The following is a 26,302-nucleotide window of genomic DNA, read 5'->3' as shown; positions in this document are numbered from 1 at the left end:
TCTTTTGTTGTCTTTAATATACATTGTATTCTTAATGTGGTGAATATAGCTATTGGTGGATAAGCCTTGTTCTTTAACTAGTTCCCATCAATTCTCTAGATGATTATGCATTTCTGGCAAGATTTCTGTGCAGTTGCTGGGCTCTTCTGCTATTAAGATCAAGAATTCTTGTATTATGTTAATATCCCTTCCAGTAGTAATAGCATCTGGAATGTTGACATTGATATAGTGAAATCCAGTTTTATTCTCTGGCTTAGCATACTTGGTGTAATATGAATAGAAGATTAATTTCCAAGCATGGTTAGGTCTTGTCAGCACATACTATAGGTAGTATGCAGGGTTCTGGTGCATGACTTGTTGGCTGATACTATAATACATTGTTCTCAATCATCTGTAATTATTGTGATCTCCCATTATTTGCTGATGATGGTAGTACATATTGTATTCACCATTGACCTGAGTGAGTACTGTAGTGGTAGTATCTTGTAACTTATTGTTCCACCAGTGCATTAGCTGGAGAATAATAACAGACCCAGTGGTCTTCCATTTCTTCTGAAGATTGCTGATGATGAACTTGTTAACTCCAGTGATCTGTATATATTAGTTAAAGTTGAATATTCTCATGTTTGTGACCAGAGAGATAATTAGCTGATGTTTGAATTTGTAAATGTCTAAAGCATCTTCAGCTCTAGCTGGTCTATTTGTCAAATGGAACCAGAGGTAGATACTGTCATTGGTCTTGACTAAGCCAATATTATGATAATTTCTATAGATGTGAGCCAAACAGTTGAGAAGCTTCTCTCTATTAAGTGTGTGAGTCTGCAACCTGAGTTTTGAAGCCATTGTAAGGATTCGCCGCGAACCCCTTACACGGACAAACAGCACCCGTGAAGGCCAGAGGCCTCAGCTCGCGAGCTGCTGGGAGTTGCATGTGTTCTCGCGAGGCACTAAGTCACGTGCTCGCGAGCACACATAAAAGGCTGTCACTGTGTGAACCCCTTGCTGGGAGCCAGTGGCAATCTTGTTTACAAGTCGTACATAGTTGCCAGAATACAGACCTTTTACCTCGCGTACTCTTTTCCATGTATATTCCTCCTAGAGATTCATTGTCACGCTGATCCACACGTACGATCCTCACAGCCATTAGTTTTGCATAGTTATAGTATAGGTAGATATCAGCTTTCTTATTGCTAAATGCCTTTTCTAATTGCTCCAGAATGTGAATAAGCTCCAATTCTGAATATATTTTAATACTCTTTATCTTTTGCAGGAGTTGCTGTTCAAATCCATGGCAACAGCAAGTACCAGAGCATACTGTTATGACAGATTCTTTATGCTTATGTCAAGATATCTCTTCATCACTTTCAGAAGAAATAACAGACTCATTATTATTATCTAAGTCTTGGAGAGTTTGGTGTGCTGACATGGCTGTAATTCTTTCACTGTGGTGCTTCAGAGCTTCTGATTGACTGAGTGGATTAGCCAGCACACTGGTGAATTCAAATAGTGGCTGTGATTGGCCAGTTTCAAATTCATGTGATCTAATCAATATTGTGCTATATATAGAGGCTTCTGACACATTGCAGCTATGTGGCATAGACATTTCACTTATTGAAATGTCTCTTAATGATCTTGGAGACTGCAGTTCTTCCAGTAAACCTCAGAAGCTGCTTGCAGTGGAAGAACTTCTAGCAATATTCTGAATTGAACATTAGAAGCTAGATGACTGTGGAAGAGCCAACAGCTGTAGAAGACTGTAGTTGTCAATGGTAAGGCTCTGTTAGTGTAGAGCATCTCTTAAAGAAAGTTCACATATACAGTTAACTTCTTTGTTGGCTGTAGTATAATTGCCTGGCAATATAGCTAAGCTTTGGTGATATCCAGCCCCTGTAGCATCTAGTCTTTGAAGTACTGCACTGTTAATATTATTGGTGAACTTATTCTAATTCTTGTAGACATTTAGAGTATGGCAAAGCTTTTGTGCTGCCCACAGGCTCTGTAAGGATTCGCCCGCGAACCCCTTACACGGACAAACAACACCTGCGAGGGCCCAGGGCCTGGGCTCGCGAGCTGTTGGGAGTACATGTGTCCTCGCGAGGCACTAAGTCACGTGCTCGCGAGCACACATAAAAGGCCGCCACTGCGCGAACCCCTTGCTGGAAGCCAGTGGCAATCTTGTCTACAAGTTGTACATAGCTGCTAATACCAGACCTTTTACCTCGCGTACTCTTTTCTACGTACAATTCCTCCTATAGATTCATTGTCACGCTGATCCACACGTACGATCCTCACAGGCTCTTCACTTTTGATCATATGGCATCAATCCTGTTAATACTTCATGTAGTGACAAGTCTATTCTTGATCTTTTGCATATTAATGTGATGTTATTTGACATCCAGGGTAATCTTTCAAGCATCATGAAAATTGGCTTTGAAATTAGTGTATGTAATGTGTTGTCAAGCTCTGGATCTTTCAACATATTGATAGAAATGAGCCACTAAGTCAGTAATCATATCAGTCACTTGCATCAGTGTGTTCATTAGCTTGATCTGTAGGCTGTAGGGATGGTGCAGAGCTTGGTTATTGATGTATTCCATAGCTGCTGTTAGGTTATTAAAGAAATGGCCATTCAGATTGACTCCACTGTCTCTGGTAATGACCAGGTCTTGGTTTTTGGGTGCAGGGGCTAGAGGAGGCAAGTTGCTTTGTTCAGCTATTTTGAAGAATATTGGTGATCCAAAAAGAATTACAAATGTCAGAATAACAAAATAGAAGGCAAGAAGAAGTGTTGAAAATGTTGAATCTGTAAAAAGAATCAAGCTTGAATATAAAAGACAGTAGAAGCTTCAGAAAAGAAAAATCAGTCTTTAAATATCTTCTGAAAAATTCAGAAAAAGTGAAGGCTTCTGCAAATAATAAAGAAAGAGAAACTTTTTAAATAAGCAAGCAAAAACTTTACTTTGCAGACAAATAAAAGAAACTTCCCAAAAGAGCAAGCAAAAACTTCACTTTTGCAAACAAAACACAACAAATTACACATCTTGTGAAGATATAACAACAGCAAAGCTCCAGTCATCTGATATAATAGTTGATAATCATGTTTGCTCCATTTCTTCTTGGTCATTTTTATTTTTGCTCTCACTCTGATCTTGATCATTTCTTCTATTCAAGAAGCTAACATCTGAGAAACTACTAGAGAGAATATTAGACTGGCTTCTTGTAGTATATTTTTGAGAAATATTCTCCATCTCTTCATCTGAATCTGCTGGACTATTACTGAGCTGCTCCATTCCAGATCTTATAAGATACTTCTTTAATCTGCTTCCTGCAATAGATTCTTTAATTTCAGTGCCATCTAACTCTTCAAGATGATAGAAACCTAGTTCTTGATTGATGAACTTAACTCTATAGAGTTCTAGCTATCAAAAGTACAGAGTGTTGTTTCTAGACATATTCTGTTCTTTTTTGGTATTGTGAAGCAAGACAAGGTCTCCAGATTGAAGAGAGTTGATCTGAATATTATGAGTATCATTAAAGTATTTCTTATTCTTAGTGTGTATTTGGAGCTGATGATGTGCTGCTTTCAGAACATTCTTATCTTGTTGTTTAATTTGGTGTACATGCATCAGAAGAAGATCTTCAGTCATTCAGACATTTTATCATGAAATTGTTTGCCAAGTGAGAATCTTGAGTTCAACTGGAAGAACTGCCTTCTGGCCTATTAGCAATCTATAAGGGGAGATACTAGTACTAGCCTTAGTTGTCATTTGATCTGCTATCAGAATTGCAGGAAGATATTTAATTTAATCTCTTCCAGTACCATTGGTGGCTTTAGCTAATCCATCAGCTAAAGACTTATGACCAACTTCCACTATATCATTTGCAGAAGAATTATAGAGTAAAATAATAATATGTTTGATATTAAATTTCTTCAGTAAGATCTCCACAACATTCTTATTCTCTGGTCCTCCATCTATAACAAATTTGACAGGCAGACCCCATTGACAGATGATATTCTCATAAAGAAATTTGGCCACAGCTTCAGCTGTTGTCTTCTTCAATGCTCTAGCTTTCACTCATTCAGTGAAGTTACATCTTGCAACAACCAAATAATTTTGTTCTTGACAGAAAGCCATGTGTTTGATATCTACTTCAACTTTCTTTCAACAGATAAAAGTTTAGATAGAATGAAGCTCTTCACTTAATCTTTGTGAATCTCTTTGTTGATATTGAGAACAGTGCTTCATATAAGCAGACATGTCTTTATACATTTCTGATCATCAGTATTAAGCTTGTAAGGTAGAGTATGTTCTCTCTTGCTCTTTATGGCCAAATTTGTTGTACATTATGTGTAAAATTTGTTCATATTATTCTTTGTTGTCCACAATACATCTTAGAGGCACATCAGATTCCACTCATCTAAATAGTTAATTGATCTCCACCACATATTTAATTGCTTTCTTTTGGAATCTTATGTACTTCTTTTCTTCCATGCCCAATGGTTTTGATAAGGTGGTTAGATATTATGCAATTTTCTCTGATTCTTCTGAATATGTGGAGTCCAGTATTCTAAGATCTTCACTATTAAGAGCTCAGCCAGCTAAAACTCTTATAGAATCCATAAAGATAAACAGATTTTTGTCTTCTTCAGATTCAGATTGTTCTCCAGTATCTAGCTCTTGGCAAGACAGTCTGTCAGCAGCTGTATGTTTTGTCCCAGGAACATGTTTAACAGTAAAGTTAAAGAGGTGTATTCAAGCTATTCAATTAGTAATTAAAGCTTCTGGAACATCTGTAGCAGTTCTATTCAGTTAGGTAACAAGAGTTTTTGCATCAATTTCCAAGGTAAAGGGTACTCTATAGATATAGTGTCAGAATTTCTTAAAGACTTTTAAAACAGCTCTGCATTCTTGTTTGCCAGCATTATATGTTTTCTCTGAATTATTTCATACTCTGAATTTGTATTATGCAGAATGTTGAGTCTCTTATTGCTTCTGAATAATACATTCTCCTCATTCTAATTTACTGGTATCAACAGCCACAGTGATAAGCAAAGAATCTTGTTCATAATTGATTGAAAGAATGATAGGAAATGAACATAACTTTTCCTTCAAAAGCATAAAGATGTCATTTTGCTCTTCAGTCCATGACCATATAATGTTTCATTAAAGCAGATAATATAAAGGTTTAGTTATTCAACTGTAATGCTCTATAAGTATTTGAAAATATCCAGCAAGCTCTAAAAATTCTTGTAATTCTGTAATGCTTATAGAAGTAGGCCAATTTGCAATTTTAGCTATCTTAGTTTCCTCAGGTTTTTGTCTGTTATAGTTGCAGATTCATCCAATAATATTGACTTCAGACATGCAGAATTGAGATTTGGCACTGGAGATTCTAGCTTCAGAGATTTTGACAAGCTATAGAACATAGTTCAGGTTCTGCAGATGATTATAAACAAATCTTCTTATTTCTGAGAGGACTTCAGTTTCATCTTTAATACATGATCTCTTTACTTCAAGATCATTCATAAAGGCTCAAGCAATCTCTGGAAAAACTTCTTGTATAATCTTCATTATCCTGTGTTGAGCTTGAGCTGGTGAATTTGTTGCCCCTTGAACTAAAGTTGTATGGCAAAAGAGCTCAATAGGGGTTGCAATAGCTGTTATATTCCTGCTCTCTTCAGCTAATGGAAAATTATTATATTCAGAGAACAAGTCACATAGGCTAGTCATAACAAGTCTGCCAAAGTCTTCAGCATATTTGTCAACATTAGAAAAAATAAAAGCATCTCAAATAGTAACTTTGTTGTACATATGTGCTGCATTGACTAAATAATATTTGCCTTTCTGTTTCTTTGTGACCAGAAAATAGAGATTAGTATATAAATCATGGCAAGACTTCAATGTTTTAACTTCTAACCTGTTCTGAATGATTTTAATTAGCTTATCATGTAGAGCATGAGAAATTCAGTAAGTCTTAGTCTGCCAAGCTTCATGAGACTCTGTCTTAATAACCTGTGGAGGCAAGCATTCAGGATGAACATCATATAGATCTTTGAATGACTACATTAATGTCCCTTCATGTTTATAAAGAACTGATATGAAAAATTCCTTCTTCTGACTTGTTAGTTCAAATTCAATTTTGAGCTTCTCAATTCTCTTATTTGTTAGCTGTTCTCCAACAGAAAAAGATGTGATTCTAGATCTAATGTGATCATCAAATTTACAATTAAATATGATGTGTTTCTTCTCAGAGTAATACTTATTTAAATAAACATCCACCCAATTATCTAGACCTTCTGGTTTGCTTCCATCAGATTTTCCAGATGCTAATAGTCTTATCTTATCAGCTTTCTGCTTATAAGCAGTGCACACTCTCCAGACTTCTGAAGAAGATGGCCTGATGTTCCAGCCACTATTAAAAATGTTAACTTGATGTGATTTCTTCATGACAAAATCATGATTTTTGTTCAGAGATGCATAAATTGATCAAGCACTTTATGGAATAGGTTTTTGAATTAAGCTGGAATTAATATTGTGTGTGTAATGTTTGCAGTGAGCTGTAATACTGTCTGGATTGGAAAGTGGAGAATGGAAAATCTGAACTCCCAATGCAAAATTATTCTTGTTCTCTGATTGGTCCATTTGATTCACCAGCACACTGGTCAATCCAATTAGACTTAGCATGCTTTTGAATTCATCATCACTGGAACTATATTTCTTCTTATTGCTGTAGTCATCAACACCAGTACTGCTGCCAACACTTCTGACTTCTTTATTCTTTTCAATCTCCTGACCTTCAACCTTCTCATCATTAATTCTTATATCTATTGTCTTTGTTGCATTTTCTTCATTCTTATCAGACCTTGTATTCATGGGCATCTGCCTGATTAAATACCTGTTGAATTGTTTAAATGATTGCTGTTTCATTTATCAGTTGCATATCTTATGTTGCTTGAGCTTGGCTTAAAGCCTTCAAAAACTAGACAATACATTTGTTTCTTGTTATAAATTTCACAGTTTACTTCTTCATCATCTGAGGTGTTGCATCCCCAACAGGCAGTAAATTGTCAAGATCTTCCAAGAATAAGTTGCTGATCCCCTCCCTCAAATATAAGAAAAGAGGTATAGGTAATAATATCTCTGATCTGAACAGGCACTTTGTCACAAAACACATAAAAAAAAGTGACTTCTTCTGTTTGAACAACTATGGTCACTCATGGCTTATTTTCTATTGGCAGATTTAACATTTCAGTGTACTTCTGAGACAACAAATTGATTTCTGAACCAGTATTGATCAATGCCATTAATTCTTGTTGGTTTATAGTGACTGGCACATATAACAAATGCATTCCATATGCTGTTTTGAATTTTGGTACCATGAGCTTTGATGTAAGTTGACTGGAATTAATCTTTAGCTCAGGCTGAACTAGTTTGGAGACTCCAACCTTTGCATGGCTTTTGCTAGTACTGTTATTTCAATCTGATCTGAAGAATGCTTGATGAAGCTTCAGCAATACATCTATAAGCTTCTTGACTGACACTTTGACCTTCCTATTGAGAATTTGACCCATTAATTCATTGGCATCTGTTGAATTACAGATCTGAGAGAATAAATAATCTGTTGCAGAATATCTTGATCTTTGTTTCTTCATAATCTTGTTCTGAATTTCAGGCTTCTTCTGATTGATTGATTCAATGTCTTTCATGATATCATCATCAACACTAGCTTGATTATTCTGGTAGATAATAAATTGTCCAGTATGCTGAGTATAAGATGTTACAATCTTAGCTTTTTAACTGTTCTTAGCTTCTCCAACAGTTCCAACATTAACTGATGTTCTTTCTTCCAGTGGTTCATATTTCTTATCTGAATCAGATTCTTCATCAGATATTAGATATGCAAGTTGTTCTGCTTGAATCTTCATACTGATTGAATTTGCTGGAGATATCTCTTCTTGCTGATTGATCTTCTTTTTAGAACTTGTTAACTCTGAAATTACTCATTCATTCTCTTCTATAGACTGTACAATATACATGTTCAGTATTCCAGATTTAGAAGTGACAACTCAATAGTTTTGATCAGAAGAACTCATGCACAAGTTTCCTTCATCATTAATATGACAGAACCTGTTATTTGCATCAGATTGGTATTTATAACACTGAGATTGACAGTGTCCAGGTTTTCCACAGTAAAAGCATGAGAGATGTGTTGAAATTTCTTCAGTTTGAGCTTCTTCTCAGCCACTAGAACAATAGCTTGTCATCAGCAAACCATTTTGAGCCACATAAGAATTGACTAATTACAGTTGAGTATTCACTTGTACTGTTGCAGAATTAGTAGTCATATTTGTTGTATAATTTGATATGGGTTTCAGAGGCTCTTCTCTCTGCAGCATATAGTACTAATTAGAATTCTCTTGTATCTGATTTGACTGTACTCTCATGGTCAATATCAAATTTGTAAACTTGTTGGTCATCTTTTCAATTGCAGCTTTAATATTGGTGCTCTCAGAGCTCTTGGCTTTGAATTTTGATTCAGATTCTTCAGTCTTTACAGAACTAGCTGTTTTCTTTAAAGTCTCAACTGTAGAGAGTTTGTTAGCTAATTAATATTACTTATCAAGCTTCTTCATTTCCTTCTGCTTCATTTTATCTTCTTTAAAGATCTTCTTATTCCCTTCATACTGATTAATCAAATTCATGATTACTTGAACAATCTTTCTAAAATTAATAAATGACATATCATCTAAAAGATTGAGCTTTGCCTTGTCAATAATCTTATTCTGAAGCTTCTCAGGCAGCTTCTGAAGAAATCAAGACATCTTAGTGAATTCATCAAGTCTTTCATTGGCTTGTACTGTACTAGCAATAGTAGTGTATTCTCAAACATAGATGTAAATGTTACTATCCCAAGCATGTGGTTTCTTTGTAATTGCTTAAAGATAATTCTGACAGTAAATCTTGTAAGTAATGTTCTGATCATGAAATTCATGAATAATCTCTTTAAAGAATACTTTCCAATTATCTTTCTTGTAGTCTTTTAAGATCTTCATTCATTCTTCAATTCATGTAACACAGTATCTAGCCAACCATTCAATAATGTTCTTAGGGTCAATTACTTCATGATCCTTGCACATTTGATAAAATCTTTCAATAAACAAGATAGCATCTCTGCCATCAAACCAAGGTGCATTTGCCATGCCAGAGGAAGGCATAGGAATGTGGGAGTGAACCACAATTCTCCTGTTCTCATCTTGTGACATAGTCATATACAATCCTGTAGTACCTTCAATTATAGTTGATTCTGATCCTGATTTCTTGATTTCTTGATCTTTGGTCATGTCACACAGTATATTCTGTTGTTTCTCAATGATTCAATATCTTTCCAAAAAATCTATTTATTGGGCAAGCTTTAGATAAGAGCCATTCAAATCTAAGCTCCCTAATCTTATTCCTAAACAAAAATCTGATTAGTACTGTATTTCTAGTCCATAAGATCTTATCTTAAAATAGTGTATTGCTTCATGTGTCTCAGAATTTGTTTTTCTTTCTTGGCAGCCATCAAATCACCACATCATCATCTTCAGGTCTCAGCTTGGTCACCAAATGAAGTGGAGTATGATGGAATGCCTTGTCAAAGTAGGTGAGTTAGTTGAGATGGTGAGAGTGCAAGAAGGATGAAAAATCACAACATAGTAAGGATGATAATGGCTGAGTAGTAAGAACAGAGAAGCATGCCTTAACAAACACCTAAGCTTATAAGAAATAATAGTACTAAAGAGCCTGTACTAATACAGACAGCTCTAATAAGAAACAGTGGCAAGCTTCATAAACAAGAGATCTTCATATTCTCTAGCTAATAACCAAACTAGCAATAAAGAATGAGTGTATAAAAAAGTACAAAGGTATGCAAAGATATTGAGTGAGATGCAGGGGCTATGGGTGGTTTATATAGCTCAGAGATAGTAGCTGGAGGGGTTTTGTGCCTCAGACTGGAACAACCTTTGTCCTAATATGGTACCAGAATCCCCACTACAGTATGCTGCTCAGGAAACCTAATTTATATTCAGCTCAGGCAGTGCAAGCTCTGCAGAAGTCAGAGAATAACAATTCAGACAAGAAGAATCAGAATTCTTTGCAGAACATTATAAAGAATTATTTTGAGACTGCAACAAATCAGCCTGTCTGTTCAAAAAGACCTGCACCAGTCACAACTGGTTGCATGCCCTGAAAGAGATACAGATTCTAGTTGAATACATGAAAAGATATCTTCTTAGATCAAAATTAGCTGTTAGTTTGTGCTTCAAAATAGATTTCAGAATTTGATATCTAGACTTCAATGCAATGCTCTGTTATATCAATGCTTGCAAAAGCTGAATTTCACTATATTCAATATATATCTCTTTATTGTTCATTATAATTGGCTGTAGAAGCTCTAAGCAAAATAAGTTAGCACTTAGTAATGTATAAATAGACACATTTCAATTAGAAAATTCAAAATAATCAAGCAGACATACTAGATATAATAATCTCTTTCCACACAAAATCTTTCTCTTCTTCTCTTCTTTTCTTTCTTTTCTTCTATTAAGCTTATTATATTTCTCATCATCTCTCTTTCTCTATTTCAATATTAAGATAAGTGGTGAATTTCAGAATGAAATAAGAAACTGCAGCAAACTGAAGAACAATATATGTAGAAATAGCAAAAAATGACTCCATAAATATATAAATTGGCAGCAGCTCAGAACAAGTACTCTCTAATATTCATAAAGAAGAAGCTAGAGCAAAAGCTCTCAGCTATTAAAGAAGAGTCCACTATAATAAGTAATACATTCTGTGGTCACTGTTTGACATTTATGTATACAGTACATATTAAAAAGTCTTATTTCTGTAAGCAAGAAACTATAAAGACCTGCATTAATTATACAGAAGATAAAAAAGTCTGTACTTCTGTCTCTTCAGAACTATAGAAGAAAGTGGCAGCATTACTGTCTAACTATAATAATTTTCTCAGACTTAAGAACACAACACTTCAAGAAGAATTAAAAGCTAGTATAGTAGAACAGGCTACTGATCTCAGTAAATTGCTTGCTAAAATAGCATCTTCATCAGTTCAAACTGACAAATCTCTCTCTCTCCCCCTCTTTAATACTGAAGTTGGTGCTGCTATTTTAGCAGTATTAAAAAAGCTTGTGTTCATTTAAGTTAAATAAAAAGAGCTTATAGAGCATACATTCTGCTCTGTCAAGATAGATTAAACTGATTGAAGATCATACATTTAACTCATACTAATATAGTTATATATATAGAATATTGAAAAAATCTTGACTGACATTCATCAGAACTTAAAGTTCAATTATTTATCTTCTGCAGTTAATATACTTGATGTAATGTCAGAATGAATTAAACTAACTTTAATATTTGATAACAGAAAAAGCAAAAGACAGAAGAAATCATCTGTAAATCAGTAATTAAGATAGACTAATTTACTGCTGTTCTGCTCTCTACTACATCTACTTCTTTCTCTTTTTCTCTCACTCTAATTATGTCTTCTCTCTTCATTTAGTTGCAGTCAAATATATCTGCATCAGGCCTGTCTCCAACTGGAGACAGTAAAGCTAATTTACTTAAAAGTATGATTAGACAGCTCAAATAAGCTCACTCTGATAATTCTTCTGCACTGGTCTTACATCCTGTCCCTGAACCAGAGACTTCAACCAGTGAGAAGGCTCCCAAAATTTAAAAAAAAAAAAAACTTTATTATAATTCAGGTTGTGCAGATGATTGTATAATACTTAGTTAGTTTCTAGTAATTAAAAAGCTTCCAAATCAGATTCAAAATCCTCAATTGATGCATCATACATTCCAAATTCTATACATTTTGGACCCTTTATACATGCATTGTAAATATATGGTTGATCTACAGTTTCAAGCTTGCAACCTGTGGTTCAACAGGTCGCGTTGGATAAACATTTTCTGACAGTTGCCTGAAAAGCTCATTTTTCCGGTATGGCCAAATCAGCAAATCACGTGGTATTACTCCTTAGTTACTTTGGCTCCGCAAAGTAACCACGCCAAGAACTCCAGACAGTGCCCAAACGTCATTGGCATCGATGCACCTTCTCGGAGCATCTCCTAGACTCGCGGGTTTCGCTTCATCTGGTTAATAACAAACAGCCTCACCGGCAGTCCAGCATGTCTCCAACACCGTCCGACTCTCCTCATGGAGCTACAGATTCAGCACTCGATTCATCCAATGTTCTGACCCTTGCCGCCTCGTGCCTTGACAAGGATGCACCGAACCTGAATACTGCGTGGGAGGCGATTGCGCTCGTGGGCCATGCGTGCATGGTTGCTGTTGATTTCAGATTAATCGGTCTCGGAGAAGATCGAAGAGTAGGTATGTTGTCGAGACGATTGTCATATCCTTATTCCTCAGGGTTCCCACCCAGCGCGATAATTGAGTGAACTAATATGTTTCGTTGATATGACTAGAGCAAAATGCCCCTACGGCCGTGCTTCCCAAGGAGTGGAATCAGACGAAAATTTACTCATTCCAATACGCGCATAGCCGATCTTCCATGCAATTCATTCTGAAGGTTATACAGCTCGGAAATAACGCCGTTGTTTCTGCCATCGCTCTCGGCGACGATAGAACAGCCTCCTTCGACATCTTTGTTCGTGATTATGTTTCCCTATCATCTCTACCTATCTCTCCATCTTCGGACCTTTTGGATACCCTAAATCGCGTGTTTATCTCCCCTGAACGTTTGAAGGACCTCATTTCACTCTTCCGAATAAACGTTATTCAGAAACTCGCCCCAGGCCTACAGAAAGAGGGATACGAAGATACTTCCCAAGGCGCAGGCGGCGCTTCCCGGCGTCGCCAGGAAGAAGTTGAAGATCGAAGACCGCCGCGAGATCCGTTGCGGGATGATCGATTTCCTCCCCCCGTCCAGCCATACCCTTTCCACGATCCACTCGCCGCTCCGCCCCGCCGTCCCCTTCCCGCCGGAGATTTTCCACCTCCGGGCTTTGAAGATGAATACGAGATCAATGTCCCACCTCGAGGATACAATCCGTATGGTGGCGAACGTCGGCCCTTGAACATTGGCGACCGAGATTTGTATCCTCCCGGCCTGGGTCCGCATGATCCGCTCCGGCCACACTTAGGGCCATCGGGAGGTGGTGGTGGGATGCACCCGACGTTTGATGATCCTATATTTGGCGGGACCGGCGGGCAAGGTGGGCCGTTTGATCCGCAAGTTCCGCCAGGCGCCAGATATGATCCTGTAGGCCCAGGAGACGGGAGACCTTTTGGGCGTGGAGCAGGCCGGGGAGGAGGTGCGGGGCCCGGAGAAGGCGGGTTTGGTGGACTTGGTAGGTTTGGAGGAGGCTTTGGGGGAGATATAATCTGATATTAATGACTTATGCTTTGCATGGATTCAATGAAGCTTACGACATGAAAGTTAATGTTTTTGCATAGGGAGTAATTTGCATTGGGATGAGGATATGGCAGGGCCAAATTGCATATGGTAAGGAAGCATACTTGAAATAGTTTCAAATATGACAATCCTCTACTCCATATAAAGCAATATTTCCTTTGAACCGAGCTATTCGTTCAAGATAACTTGTATAATATAGAGACGTGTCGCACGCTTGAATTGTATCCCCGAAGGGATCTTTGCATGTAACCAACGTCTGCAGTCATTCGCTAGCGCTGATTATACCCATGAATCTCGTAAGAGCTAGATATAATCCCGCACAAGCTGGCTCCGACCTTCATATATGCTCTGCCCTGGAGAAAACATGGGGTCGGACCATAAAAGATCCGGGCAGCTGCATGTGGGGTCGATCCAGCCATCAACATTCAGGGGAGCGCACGGCACCACCCGTGTCCTCAACATCGCTGTCAACAAAGCTCAGCAGCTTTGAATCCAATTTCGGATATGCGTTCAATTCATCTACGTATTTCCCCCACCCTGAAAGCCGGAAAAATTCAACGGACTACTCCCCCAATTGGAATCGACGTAAGGCTGTTGATCAACACCGCGGTCCTTCGTCAGGCTTTCACGTGAAACTTTGCTTGTGGCGGCAACCTTCCGGCCTGAGCTGATGTAAGCCACTCAGCGGCAGGGCCTGCACAATGACGATTCTGCACAGGGTTAAGACACTGTCCCGCATTCAGCCTGTGAGACTCTATCTGCGCACCTTGTCGCGGGGTAACGCTTTCTCTTTTTTTCAACAAAGCTCCCAAATCCGGTTCGCATCGGCTCAGCTTAAAATGTCTGCTATAGAGGATGCTAAACGTGCGGCGGCGCGGGAAGCTGTTGCCAACCATTATCCTCAAAATCCCAAATTCGTTGGCATTGGGAGCGGTACGACCATCGTCTACGTTGTTGAGGCCATCAAAGCCCTTGGCATTGACACCTCCTCCACCTCATTCGTGCCCACTGGTTTCCAATCAAATCAACTCATTGTCAATGCAGGGTTGACACCCATTGCCTTTGATGCGCTTCCAGAGGGCGCCGTTCTGGATATTGCGTTTGATGGTTCCGACGAAGTCGACGATGATCTGAACTGTATCAAGGGCGGTGGTGCGTGCTTGTTTCAAGAGAAATTGGTTGCCCTGCAAGCAAAGGAGTTCATTGTTGTTGCTGGTATCCCACTGCGCCCAAGCCTTCCAAATCGATTCATAGGAGCACTGACACGCATGGCGCAGACTACCGAAAACTCCAACCACGACTTTTGACTGCCTGGCCTTCGATACCCATTGAAGTCGCACCTCTCGCCTCACGCAGAGTTATCACGGCCCTCCAAGCCCTTGGAAGCCCAGAACCCAAGCTCCGCCAATCGTTAATTTCCCAAGAAGGCCCTGTGAAGACAGACCAGAGCTTCTTCCTCATCGACGCGCCGTTCCCACAGCTCCTTACTTCCTCGGACATCCAAAGTGGAAAGACTGCTTCTGCGAAGGAAGGTATTTGGGAGGTTGAAACATTAGCGAAGGAGATTAAACAAATTCCAGGTGTACTGGAAGTTGGCTTGTTTTACGGACCTACCGGACCACAGGCCCAGGCTACTGGTGGAGTCGGTGGCCAGAAACCGATCGCTGCATATTTTGGAATGGCCGATGGCTCAGTCAGTGTTAGAAAAGTAAAATAGGCGTTGTGATTACATTTGGGGGGGGGGGTTTCTCACCACAGGGTTTTCCGTAAATACACCTTAGGATATAGATCATGAATAGAAACTGATAAAATTGCACGTTAAGTGTTTACTACCATAAACAGCGTCGATACCATGATGCCTAAGCTGGCTTTGAGTGGTTTCTCAATATCAGACCAGCACATTTGGTAGTACTTTGGCTCGGCCCATAGTTTTATCCCGTCATCCGTTTCTAGTAGAAATATCTTCCCAACTATCTTCATGGCAATAAAAAGCTTCGGATGGAATCGATATGATAATCCATAAAAGTCTGTGGCCCTGTTCGCCTATAGGCAATTACAGTTATCTCAAGTGGCCACGCTATTCCATGAAGAAAAATCAACCCGAAAATCACAGATACCCCCATACCAACGATTGGCTGCCCTCACTGATACGTAAGGTGCCAGTCATCAATGGGAGAGGGACAGCGAGCTATTTTCACAAGAAGGGGCAAAAATAACTGATGTTCCTGCCAACAGGCTACTCGATCCAGGGGGTCTAAAAGTGAACATAGCATGGCTCCGCTACTCTGATATCGACTCCTGCTACTTAAATTTGGGTATCAATCCAGAGTCGTAGATAGTGTCTATTAGGAGCGGCCACATGACTGTCGCAAAGTTGCTGAAGAAAGCGTGCTCATATAATTAACCATAGCCGGCCCTTGCTGCCTGCCATTCTGCCAGGACATGGGTAACTATCTCTTGCCAGTATCCAAAACGACCCTCGTTTTTCCAGTCTCAATTGAAATTTCTATGTGCTTGAATCCGCTTCGATTCAAAATGTCCAGATAGGTCGGCACTAACGGGGTCAAGTGTATGCCGGTTGTGATATAAATAGTAAAATGCGGAGGATGAGTAAGCAGGGGTAACCACCCGCTAAACTTAAATGAAAACAGGGGATTGTGGCGCCTAACCTAATTGGGAACTATAATGTGGGACCGCAACGTGGGCGCTTGGCCCGTGCTTTGGTGATCGTGTTGGGCAGTGTCCGACAAAGCTGTTGTTTGTGTTAGCCTAGAGTTCTCGAACCATGCTGTCGAACTGCATATGATGTATAGAACCTTATATTTATTCACCTACGAGGTATGGTTGGCTCGATAATGAAAGGGAGAGAAAAAAAAAATTTAGTATTTGCGCGGAGTATTATCTGTATTCGTGCTCGCAACTTATTATGGGAACAAGTTTGCCGCGACTATCATATCTAACATCGCGGGCATATCTAATTTTCCCCTTTTCAGTTACTTTTCCCATTTTCGCTGCTTTTGCTACCCTCTGCAGAACCCATATGCACATTTACTTTCCAAAACAGCGTCGAGGGATGCTGTTAACGAAAGGAATAAAAGTCGTGGACCCGCTACTGTTCGCTGGTTGTGTGGGCATTGTAAAATCGTCAAAAAAGATCCGCTCTCTGTCGAATTAAAGGAAATAGTCGGGAGTGCGACGAGACACCATTGGTTCTCCTGCTCTAGGGCAAGGGTCAAATTGTAGGCTATGACGTGTTAAAAGGTTATTATGAGACTTTGCTATTGAGAGAGTGGCATGGAAGGAGTGGCACGTACAAAGTATACTTAAGATGTTCATCAATTTCCATAATAGCCGCCTGGTTTCCGCATCTGTAGCAGTAATTCGGAGCTGGGAAGATCATTAGCAACAGATCAACGACTATGGCAAAGGATCCTCCGTGAAATTACCTGAAAATATGGTTACCACGTTTCTGTCCTGGGACCAATTATAACCCTCCATAACCAGCTGATGAGCTCTCGCGACGAGAGTGAGTCCATTATTATGGTTGAAGGCCTCTGAAATATCTTGACCAAACGTGTAGCCTGCACCGCGTGGAGAGATACCCCAGCCACATCTATCATCCGGGTCACTCCATAGGAGATCGCACATGGGGCCTTCGTGAGGCACTTCCTGTATACGATCCAAAGCTCGGATATTGTCAAGGGTGTCGATTGACGGGCTTAGACCTCCGTGAAGGCAAAAGATTTGGTTATCGATAAGGGCGGTAAGAGGAAGGAAATCGAAGAGGTCGGTAAAGTATTTCCAAACATTCGCATTACCATATTTCCGCAAGCACTCGTCATAAAACCCGTACACCTGAGTAATCTGTCGAGATTCATGATTTCCACGAAGAATTGTGATGCGTTGGGGGTAACGGATTTTCAAGGCAACAAGGAGGGTCACAGTTTCGACGGAATAATAGCCCCGGTCGACGTAGTCACCTTTGACAGATTTAGCAAAGCTCTCAAAAGCCACGCTGGAGAATATAACGCACCCATAAAAAGATAATTTGTGTCGGGATTAGGGCCTCCAATCCGAAAGAGCTCCATAAGATCATGAAATTGGCCATGAATATCTCCACAGACAGTGACCGGACATTTCTATTGCAGAAAAGAAAAATCAACATCATCATCTCCGCTCGGTCCATGGAAGGTCGTCACGCGACAGGGAAACACATACCACTGGCTGAACATTCGACTCCTCTTGTAGGACCTCCTTTGCCTAGAATAAAAACCATAAGCCCCGATTTTACCCAAATATCCGCGACGCGGCAACAGCATACCCTATCGCACAGCCTCTGTACATCATTCTCCGCCAGCTGCTTGCAGCTCATTAAGCTCTCGATCCATCCGTCAAGGGTCGGTATAGACTCAGGGTCGCTCGCCAGAGACAAGTGATGGGGTTCAGGTGTTCGGCCGGAGTCAATCTCCATTTTGGTATCCATTGGCTGATAGAAAGTAGGGTCCGACATGAATCAGAAGCGATCTGAGGGGAAAAAAACGTGTGGGTCAGGTTGGATCTTCGTCGGCAAGTTATGAGAGGAAAACAAAGGAGAATCGTCAACAAGAGAAAAATGGGTATCAAAGAAGACACAGATATTATTTAGAATGGGAATCAATATGAGTAATTGTTGGCGTGGGCAGAGTTGGTGGGCGGGAGATGTTTCAAAAGCAACAGCTATGGAGGGGAGTTGGTTGTCTTCACCCTCTCTTCAGATCTGGAACCAAGAAAGGGTCAGCGTTGTTTGAAGTGGGAGGTTGGCGCCACAGCGACACCACCACCCAGCTGGTCACAGTCAGCCACTCTCTGTTCTGGTGTTACATAATAGATCCTTCAGCTCGCCGTAGGAACCACAACGGAAAATGCCATCACAAGAGCCCTTCGGACATGATGTTGTTACAAATGCCACAATCAAGAATGTATGTGCTCTGTACATGGTTTATCTTTATCCTATTTGTCTGATTTACTACAAGGAGCCAACAAAGATTAGTGAAAAAAAACCTCTAGGACTTATCCTCAACACCAATTCATCTTTCAAACAGCTATTAGTACCCATTCGGCGACATACCGCACACAGGTTCCTGCTCTAAACAGCCGTCAATTATTTTCTCCTCAATGTATTTACCTGGGTTTCGCTTTTTTGCAAATTCAGACACTTCCTCTTCATCTTGGACCTTCTCCCCACCTAAACTTGCAGCGTAGCCGTCCTTCCTTTTCTCTGAATAGTTCCTCACTTTTGAGCTCCCATCCGGCACGTAAAACCTCTGATCAACACGGCCTAAGAGGAACAAATAAACCACGATAGCTTCCAGTCCAAAATTGAAGATGTAAAAGCATGCTTTATGATGATACCACGCCGGGTGGAAGACCGGTCGTGGTGGCATCGCGCTTGTCCCCAGGCGAAACCCTGCGCCCAACGTGAGAAGCACCCCTGCAGTACCTACAATTAGGCACTTCGCGGTCCAACTACCTTTCCCAAAGGATTCAACTGGTTGAGCTCGACCTTTTCGTGGCGCTAGCTGGACGTAGGCAAGTATCGGAAGGGGCAGGAACGAAATAAACGTCAGATAGCTACCGCCGTAAAGCTGCAAGTTGCGGTCTATACGGCGAATGTCGGCGTTGAGGGTGTAGAAACTTTGCACGGTAGCCGTAATAACTATGACGAGAGTTGCCGCGATAATGATATATAGCGCCTTGATGAAGTACGACATAGATCGGGACCATCCAAGCCGAGGATGGCTTGCACGGAGTAGCCGTTGACAGTAGAGTAGGTTCAAGATGAACAAAAGAAGCACGCCTGCCGCCACAAAGACATTGGCAGCGATGCCGAGCCTGACGTTCGTCTGTCGTGTTGCCCAAGCAATTCGCAAGATATTGGCTACTATGCGGGCCATGCAGAAACCGAAGGTTACAGCGGACGGGATGAATTTATGTCCTCGAGAAAGGTTCAGTTTGAAGAGGCGCATATGGCCAACGGCCCCAACAATGAATATGGCTATGAACACAGCGGAAATAGGTACATCCACGGAGACAGTGGGAACACCGCCAACGCCGGCTGCATTAGGAAGATAAGGTGGACCGCGCAACTTCCCAGGAGCCTAAACGCGAGATGAAAAATGTCAGGCCAAGAAAATAAAGTTGGGGAAGAGAGGGAGATGTAGCAAATCGTACTTGTCCTTGGGGTGACTGCGAAGGAGTTAACATCATGCAACTGAATTATCAACAAGTTTCTCATAAAAAGTTCTTAGCACAAAAGAACGTTATAATTGTAATTTATTCTGTAGTCTTATCCCAAGAGGGGAAAAGACGATTTCCGTTTCGCTTCGCTAAAGGGATCACTGCTTCCAGAACTCTTGGGATAGCTGAAGAGGAGTATAGGTAAGGATAGAATCAAGAGCTAAATAGTCTTCTCCGCGTTATATAAAATAACAAAAGAGAAGAAAAATATCAAAATAAATAGCTTTCAATAAAAAGAACTCATCTTTTGCAAGATTCTCAATACAATGTACGGAGTATCTCCAGGCGGTCCGGCCCGGTTTGAATCTTTAACTCGGGAGCAAGAATATATCTTCTCCGTGGGCCAAGCATTTTCAGCTTCGCTATCAATCATGAATTGTTCCAGCCCGAGTTGCGTTTCCAGATATGACTCCGACACCATGCTGCTCCCTTCTCCAACATAGCGACTGGCGTTCTTGACGGTCAGCACGGCCCGCAAATTTTATGGTGGCTTCAGGGATAGATCAAACGGGAGGAAAGCGAGCCTCGAGTGTCGGGATGACTAAGCAAGTGAGCTCCGATATCTTTGCAAGCAGCCAATGAGGATTCCACATTTTGGAACACCATCGGCGTCACGGAGTTTGGGATTGCCGACACCGCCGATGCCATAAAGCACGGACAACGCGCACACGAAACAGCATGACATAACTTGGAGTTCCCTTGAGTGCTGATCGACAGGCAGGATCGAGCCATGATCTAGCAGGATTGTTTCGTTTTCTCAATGGGAGTTTTGAAGCTTCGAAGGACTCTTATGTGGCTCACGGAAACTTTCCAAACTGGGACTAAAGGGATGCGTCGCAGGGCCAGTTGGGAAGCCCGATCTCTCTGATATCTGCGGTGTTAAAAGTGAGGATTATCTGTGGTGAAAGTACTCTGTACATATGTTTACTCAATCCCGGGAGAAGGTCACTTCTCAAAGGCGATATTGTAGCCTCCTGTACTCTCGTCCTTGACAAATTTGAAGTTATCTGTCGATAGTCCGAACGGTTTTAGAATACCATTACCAAGCTTGAATGTCCAGTCAGTTCACATCCTGGCCGCAAATGTGGTTAGGAAACAGGGAAGAGGTTTCAACATACATCTTTCAATTTTCCCATCATATCTCCAATCTCCTTTTCCCTCGCAACATTGATCCTTGCGGGCAGGTCTCTCAGCGTTTTCATTACACCCAGCTCATCGTTCTTCGGCAACACTCTCAGCTCCAACAACTCCTTATAATCTGTCTCCGCTCCCTGCAAGTTTGCCCATCCACCCAGTTCCAGCTTCGCCCTGGCTCTTCTCATCAGTGCTTTGGCGCGGATTCGTTTGACATCTGCTCTCTTCGCGTCGCTTTCGTTCAATTTCCTTAATTGCTCGGCTTCGTCCTCCTCATCACCATCCCCAATTTCTACCACAGCGTTTGCATCATCCCGTGGCTGGGCAGGCTCGTTTGATTTATCTCTTTCGCCTGTAGCTGCAGACGTGGACAAAGAGGGGAGCACTCGGTCCAAACACTCTATACTCGCAGTTGCCGAATCAATAGCTGCCTTCCAGTCTTCAAGCTTCAGGTGACATGCAGCGATGTTGCTTCGTAAAACGGCAACTTCGTAATCAAGGTAGTTCGGGCAAAGGGAGAGAGCGCGATCGTAGGTGACTATGGCGTCGGAATAACAGGCGGAGGAGAAGAGCTTGTTGGCTTCAGACTTTTGGGTATTAGATTGCGAGAGCAGTTGCTACAGATTATTCCCGTCAGCTGTTTGTATAAACGATGGTTTTTATAAGCTTGATTAGTCCCTTGGACTGGGACTGATTTGCCATAACATACAGCTTCTTCATCGCGGGGAAATCGGGCGTCATGGAAAACGTCATTTTCATCATCGTCACTATCTTCATTTGCGACTTGTGGTTTCTTTGCTGAACTCGACATTTTCGCTGTCGGGCGCAAGTCGGTGCAGGTTGTTTGTGCACTCCAGGAACAAAGTTGTTGAGGGAGGGTCTCGGCAGACTTTCCCTTAACTACGGAGTAGTAAATCTGAATTGACTAAAAAAAGGGCCTGGCGGAACTTTAAATTCCCCCACTGGTGCGGGGCCATCTTGTCGAGTTCTTATTTCGTTCCAGGTAGACAATTCAAACAAGAGTCTCATGTCAACCATCACAATGGAATCTCAAGGGTAAGGATGCAGCATTAATTGGGAAAAAAGTTACTTATTTTTCTATCCTAGTTTTGTTCCTGTCTATGAGCTAACTTGTACATATCTTTAGTCTCCCGCCCATTCGGGCCTGTCTATTTGACATGGACGGCCTTCTGATCAATTCAGAGGACCTCTACACCTTGGTCGTGAACAAGATTTTACACGAATACGGCAAACCATCACTACCTTGGTCCATAAAGGCGCAATTGCAAGGTCGGCCTATGCCTGAGGTAACTCTGGATCCCATCCTCTCAAGCCCCGTAGGTACTCGTGTTAACTCATCATGTCATCTAGGCCGCCAATATATTCCATGAATGGGCTGGGCTCCCCATCTCCCATGCTGAATACATTACTAAACTCTCAGCTCTTCAACTCCAACATTTTCCTACCACCGAACCTCTCCCGGGGGCTTTAGACCTTGTGAAAACTCTGGCAAAAACCGCCAACACAAAACATCCAGTACACATTGCCCTCGCAACATCCTCCCACAGTAGGAATTACACGCTTAAAACAGCTCATTTAGACGAACTATTCTCTCAGTTCCCATCTTCTAGAGTTATCCTTGGAGACGACCCTAGAATCGGCCACGGGCGTGGGAAGCCTAGACCCGATATCTATTTGCTAGCCCTAGAAGTCATAAATAAGGAGCTTCGCGAGAGCGGATGTGGAGAGCCTGAGATCAAGCCAGAAGAGTGCCTTGTTTTCGAAGATAGCGTGCCTGGTGTTGAGGCTGGGAGGAGGGCTGGAATGAGAGTTGTTTGGTGTCCGCATGAAGGCCTGCTGAAGGAATACAGCGAAAGGATAGAAGAGGTCCTAGCCGGCTCGACAGGTGAACATAAGGATCTCGATTCCATCGATGGAGTTATTAATGGTGTTATTGGGACTGAGCCATGGAGGGCTGTTGGAGCAGGCAAGCCTGGACTCATCGGAGACGGCTGGGGTCAGCTTCTCCAGAGCTTGGAGGTTTTCCCATACGAGAAATACGGGATTCAGGCTTCTGCAATATAATTCTTGGATTACTTGTATAGATCTAGAGCCCAATACCCAATTCTGTTTAATACCAGTGAAAAAAGCAGAATAGTATGAAATTCTAATCAAGTTGTTCCTCTTAAAGCCATTCTGGGATAGCACAAAGTGTAAGAAACATCATGAAACAAATATAATGCATAAGTAACTTCATAGAAACATCACAAGTCATAACAATCAATCAACTGTTATGACCATGTCATCGCCATCATCATCATTGTCGTCATCAAATCATCAGTCATCAAAGATCATAGCAATCATGAAGCTGTTGTTACAAACACGCTATCATTGTCATCAAAATCATCAGTTCATCAATCATCAAGGATCATCAAAAATCATGCAAAGTTATAAAGGAAATCAGGATCTTCATCTGTAAAAGCAGGAAAAAGTAGTAGCAGTAAGTCAAGACAATGTTAGAAGATCAGCAAAGGTAGGTTCATATGAAGCTCGGAACCTTTTCTTCTTGCACAACACTGCTCCAATACGACTGTGCTTGGTCGTAAACGTCATAAGAAGGCCCAATGTACTGCAAATTCGACCCAAATCTTTCAGTGATGAACTATGTTGCCCGGATTAGGTAGCCTCATGGAATTCCGAATTCGTGTCATCAGAAAGAGCGTTGTAGGAATATGCAGAATGTGAGGTTGCGGATGTCGTTCCGCTTAGGGTCTAGTCGTAGTTGGAACCTGTAGTGGTTCAGCAAATCCAAAGCTTTGAGCGTCTTGCAGGTCACATAAAGTGGGAAAATGATAGTCATGGGGCATTGGAAGCGGAGCTTGTTGCTGAAAACTGGGTTCTGACAGAACGCCGACCTGATTGGCGAACTCAGATACTGAAGCATTGGGGACCTGAATTGCTGGAGTTGGAAAGTTGGAAGAATGAATCCCCTGTTGGTGAATGAGACTTTTTTGAATGTTCGAGGTCGGGACGACTGAGCTGTGATATGTCTGAATATTACATGTTGAAACATGAGGTGTTTGAGCTCCCACAGTTATGAAGTGTGGTGGTTGAATCCCCTGCATTGGGAAAGATCCAGAATGGGCACCAAAAGCATGATTCCCTTGAGCTCTGAGGTTGTTAACCGATGGACTTGAACTTTGCGAGAGGTCGGAGATAGGAGTAGCATAGGCGCTTGGTCTGTAAGTCGCCATTACTCGAGATAGTCCAACGCCGTATTCATTACAATGAGTGGCATGGCTGTTGTCGTTGAACTGAAGAATATCAACATGAGGATCTGCTTTGATAGATGTGCTAAACTGCATAGTGGAACGATTACTTGCTTGCGTATATCCGAAGGCGCTGCTTGTCGAACTCGAAGGAGTCTCCAGTTTCAGACCTGGAAGAGGATTGTTGAGATATGGATCAAGGGGAACGTTTGTAGCAACACCTGTAGAGACATTTGCAAGAGATGGGGTTCTCACGGATGCCCTCTTTTGCCGTTTTACCGGCCGAGAAAGCTCAGGGGGAGTCAGGGGCTCAGTAGCAGAAGAGTTGCTCTTCTTGTGTCGTCCTTTGGGAGCAGGGAGTAAAGCTTTGCCGGTCTCCCTTTCTTCTTTTTCCAACGCGCTTTTGCCAGCCTTGATCACCATCCCCTTCTTCGCATTTAGTCCCTTGTTTTGTTCTACTCTCTGGTTAAGGGTTAGCAACGTCCTGAAGCTGTGGAGACGTGTCTTACATTCGCTTGATATCCGGGGTCGTCGATAAAATTGAGGAAGAAAGGCACATCAATTAGCCGCTTGCATATCGTCTTGCGTTCCTATGTGTTATTCGTTAGAAAATTGAATTCATTATTGGATGACATTTTGCCTACTTTTAGGATCTTGGTAATGATCGCTATCCGTTCTTCAAACGTTGCAATGCTGTCGGGTCGGCTGTTATCCTTGTTGTCCCACAAGTACCGAAGGGGCCCAGTTTCATGACGCTCAACGCATGCCTCCTGAAACAATGTTAAAGGTGGCCCAACATAGAAAATGTTTACCACAAGAGGCCTTACCAAGACATTCCAGCACGAGATTTCCACACGGTGGTGGCTATATCGACCTTCTCTCCAAGGTCTGACCATTCCATCATTGTCCTTTGATTCTGTGAGGCAGTACATCGCTTCCATGAGTTCCCGGACAATCGCTTCACGGCCTTCCTGAGATTGCGGGATAGTGGGATCATTAAGGGGCGTTGGCCACTTTTGTGGTGCATATGCATTCGCCTCGGCGGCAGACTTAAACCTCAGCAGGATTCCAGTTCCTTCTGTGTCTGGGGTATCGGCGACCTGGCCCTCCGTGATAGCCTGTGTGCTGGCGGTGCCTAATGTTGATAAGGTATTATTAGCTTGAGCTATGAAGGTTGCCCAAATTAATGTCATAGGAAGTCTCACTTGTATCCATCAATTCTGTGGCCGGGACATCAACAGCAGTATGGGAGACAGCTTGCGGCCCACTATCACTGGTGTCGGCCTCTATTTTTTGGGTATTCCCGAAACATGACAGAACTTCAGGGTCCTGCACAGTAGGATCTAGAGGCGTTACGGTAGTTGAATGACAAGCCCATGCATCACCAAGTGTTCCACATCCGGAGGAACTAGAGTTATGCAGAAAAGCCCTGTTTTGAGCCGCATCACTGTGCACATACTGCTCGAAGTCCATATAAGATGGCTCAGGGATGCTTTCAAGACTATCACGATGACCTATGTCATCCATAATACCTTTCACAGAACAAATTAGCATCGTTAAATTAAAGTGAAATTTCATTCATATTAACAATACCGTTGTTGTGACCAAATCCCAGGTGTGAACTCAATATTTCGTCAAATGCAACGTCAAAATGCGAATGCTTTGTGTCTGACTCCAGTTGAAAATCCTGCTTGATGCTTGAAGCTTCCTCCACAGTCCTAAATGGATGCACAAGTAAGAATCAGAAAGCGATGCTTATAGTAAAAGGCTCTGACTTACTTATCAAGGGACAGCTGCTCAGGTTTATTGCTGCCATCCAAAAGGTGCATATCAGGTGCTATGAATGCCTGGGTGGGTGAAGCAGACAGATCAAATGTTGCTTGATCCATATCAGTCGAAGGGGTGCAGGTCACAAGCACGGCTAGTGTAAAATCTAGTAAAGTATACCCAGAATCAGCCACTACCTCACCATAATGCTGAGTGGATAGAAAGGCAAGCGACGGCAATATCACATACCAATTCAGACTATGATCCAATACTAGCCGTTGGACACTAGGCCCGCTGAGCGTCAAGAACAATCTGGCGAGATGAGAGGGCTCCTGGAATGCTCAGCAGTCTCCAGAAAACCGAGACAGAGAAAAGTGAACACTGCTTGAAACCTCAAAGCGAAGATCTG

At 41.7% G+C, this 26,302-nt stretch overlaps 8 protein-coding genes across 8 annotated transcripts; 3 read left to right on the top strand and 5 right to left on the bottom strand.

Annotated features, from left to right (window-relative positions):
* Nucleotides 1–87: 87 nt before the first annotated feature.
* On the bottom strand, nt 88–843 carry CIMG_12970 (uncharacterized protein; the record flags this gene model as incomplete). The annotated part of the gene is made up of 3 exons (XM_004445202.1): nt 88–307; nt 533–591; nt 634–843. 3 exons carry the CDS (start codon nt 841–843, stop codon nt 88–90), a joined length of 489 nt encoding a protein of 162 aa, XP_004445259.1.
* An 11,301-nt stretch (nt 844–12,144) lies between these two features.
* CIMG_09661 (uncharacterized protein) lies at nt 12,145–13,666 on the top strand. The gene is made up of 2 exons (XM_001240039.2): nt 12,145–12,402; nt 12,498–13,666. The coding sequence occupies exons 1-2, from the start codon at nt 12,198–12,200 to the stop codon at nt 13,418–13,420; spliced, it is 1,128 nt and encodes a 375-aa protein (XP_001240040.2). The 5' UTR covers nt 12,145–12,197; the 3' UTR covers nt 13,421–13,666.
* A 217-nt stretch (nt 13,667–13,883) lies between these two features.
* CIMG_09662 (ribose 5-phosphate isomerase A) lies at nt 13,884–15,263 on the top strand. Its single transcript, XM_001240040.2, has 2 exons — nt 13,884–14,662; nt 14,725–15,263. Exons 1-2 carry the CDS (start codon nt 14,149–14,151, stop codon nt 15,162–15,164), a joined length of 954 nt encoding a protein of 317 aa, XP_001240041.2. The 5' UTR covers nt 13,884–14,148; the 3' UTR covers nt 15,165–15,263.
* Nucleotides 15,264–16,304: 1,041 nt separating this feature from the next.
* Nucleotides 16,305–18,143, bottom strand: CIMG_09663 (serine/threonine-protein phosphatase PP2A catalytic subunit). The gene is made up of 6 exons (XM_001240041.2): nt 17,769–18,143; nt 17,666–17,707; nt 17,481–17,586; nt 16,894–17,427; nt 16,762–16,834; nt 16,305–16,691 (listed from the first exon to the last, which is right to left on the bottom strand). Exons 1-6 carry the CDS (start codon nt 17,955–17,957, stop codon nt 16,619–16,621), a joined length of 1,017 nt encoding a protein of 338 aa, XP_001240042.2. The 5' UTR covers nt 17,958–18,143; the 3' UTR covers nt 16,305–16,618.
* Nucleotides 18,144–18,531: 388 nt separating this feature from the next.
* On the bottom strand, nt 18,532–19,452 carry CIMG_09664 (uncharacterized protein; the record flags this gene model as incomplete). The annotated part of the gene is made up of 1 exon (XM_001240042.2): nt 18,532–19,452. One exon carries the CDS (start codon nt 19,450–19,452, stop codon nt 18,532–18,534), a length of 921 nt encoding a protein of 306 aa, XP_001240043.2.
* Nucleotides 19,453–20,668: 1,216 nt separating this feature from the next.
* CIMG_09665 (tetratricopeptide repeat protein 1) lies at nt 20,669–21,668 on the bottom strand (the record flags this gene model as incomplete). Its single annotated transcript, XM_001240043.1, has 3 exons — nt 20,669–20,770; nt 20,842–21,474; nt 21,567–21,668. The coding sequence occupies 3 exons, from the start codon at nt 21,666–21,668 to the stop codon at nt 20,669–20,671; spliced, it is 837 nt and encodes a 278-aa protein (XP_001240044.1).
* Nucleotides 21,669–21,872: 204 nt separating this feature from the next.
* CIMG_09666 (HAD hydrolase, family IA) lies at nt 21,873–23,047 on the top strand. The gene is made up of 3 exons (XM_001240044.2): nt 21,873–21,913; nt 22,005–22,164; nt 22,229–23,047. The coding sequence occupies exons 1-3, from the start codon at nt 21,900–21,902 to the stop codon at nt 22,940–22,942; spliced, it is 888 nt and encodes a 295-aa protein (XP_001240045.2). The 5' UTR covers nt 21,873–21,899; the 3' UTR covers nt 22,943–23,047.
* A 575-nt stretch (nt 23,048–23,622) lies between these two features.
* Nucleotides 23,623–26,015, bottom strand: CIMG_09667 (uncharacterized protein; the record flags this gene model as incomplete). Its single annotated transcript, XM_001240045.2, has 6 exons — nt 23,623–24,588; nt 24,636–24,716; nt 24,771–25,261; nt 25,332–25,658; nt 25,720–25,844; nt 25,906–26,015. The coding sequence occupies 6 exons, from the start codon at nt 26,013–26,015 to the stop codon at nt 23,623–23,625; spliced, it is 2,100 nt and encodes a 699-aa protein (XP_001240046.2).
* Nucleotides 26,016–26,302: the final 287 nt, after the last annotated feature.

This window comes from Coccidioides immitis (genome assembly GCF_000149335.2).
Source record: "Coccidioides immitis RS genomic scaffold supercont3.2, whole genome shotgun sequence".
Taxonomy (NCBI): domain Eukaryota; kingdom Fungi; phylum Ascomycota; class Eurotiomycetes; order Onygenales; family Onygenaceae; genus Coccidioides; species Coccidioides immitis.
Note: the sequence above shows the minus strand (reverse complement) of the source record. Positions and strands in the feature narration are given on the sequence as shown.

Coding starts and splice junctions, on each gene's coding strand:
- CIMG_09661 (XM_001240039.2), top strand. CDS start 12,198: ATGTCTCCAACACCGTCCGACTCTCCTCATGGAGCTACAGATTCAGCA. Junction 12,403..12,497: donor CGGAGAAGATCGAAGAGTAG/GTATGTTGTCGA, acceptor TGATATGACTAG/AGCAAAATGCCCCTACGGCC.
- CIMG_09662 (XM_001240040.2), top strand. CDS start 14,149: ATGACGATTCTGCACAGGGTTAAGACACTGTCCCGCATTCAGCCTGTG. Junction 14,663..14,724: donor GGAGTTCATTGTTGTTGCTG/GTATCCCACTGC, acceptor CGCATGGCGCAG/ACTACCGAAAACTCCAACCA.
- CIMG_09663 (XM_001240041.2), bottom strand. CDS start 17,957: ATGTCGGACCCTACTTTCTATCAGCCAATGGATACCAAAATGGAGATT. Junction 17,428..17,480: donor CACAAATTATCTTTTTATGG/GTGCGTTATATT, acceptor AATCTGTCAAAG/GTGACTACGTCGACCGGGGC. Junction 16,692..16,761: donor GAACATCTTAAGTATACTTT/GTACGTGCCACT, acceptor AACACGTCATAG/CCTACAATTTGACCCTTGCC.
- CIMG_09666 (XM_001240044.2), top strand. Junction 22,165..22,228: donor AAGGTCGGCCTATGCCTGAG/GTAACTCTGGAT, acceptor CATGTCATCTAG/GCCGCCAATATATTCCATGA.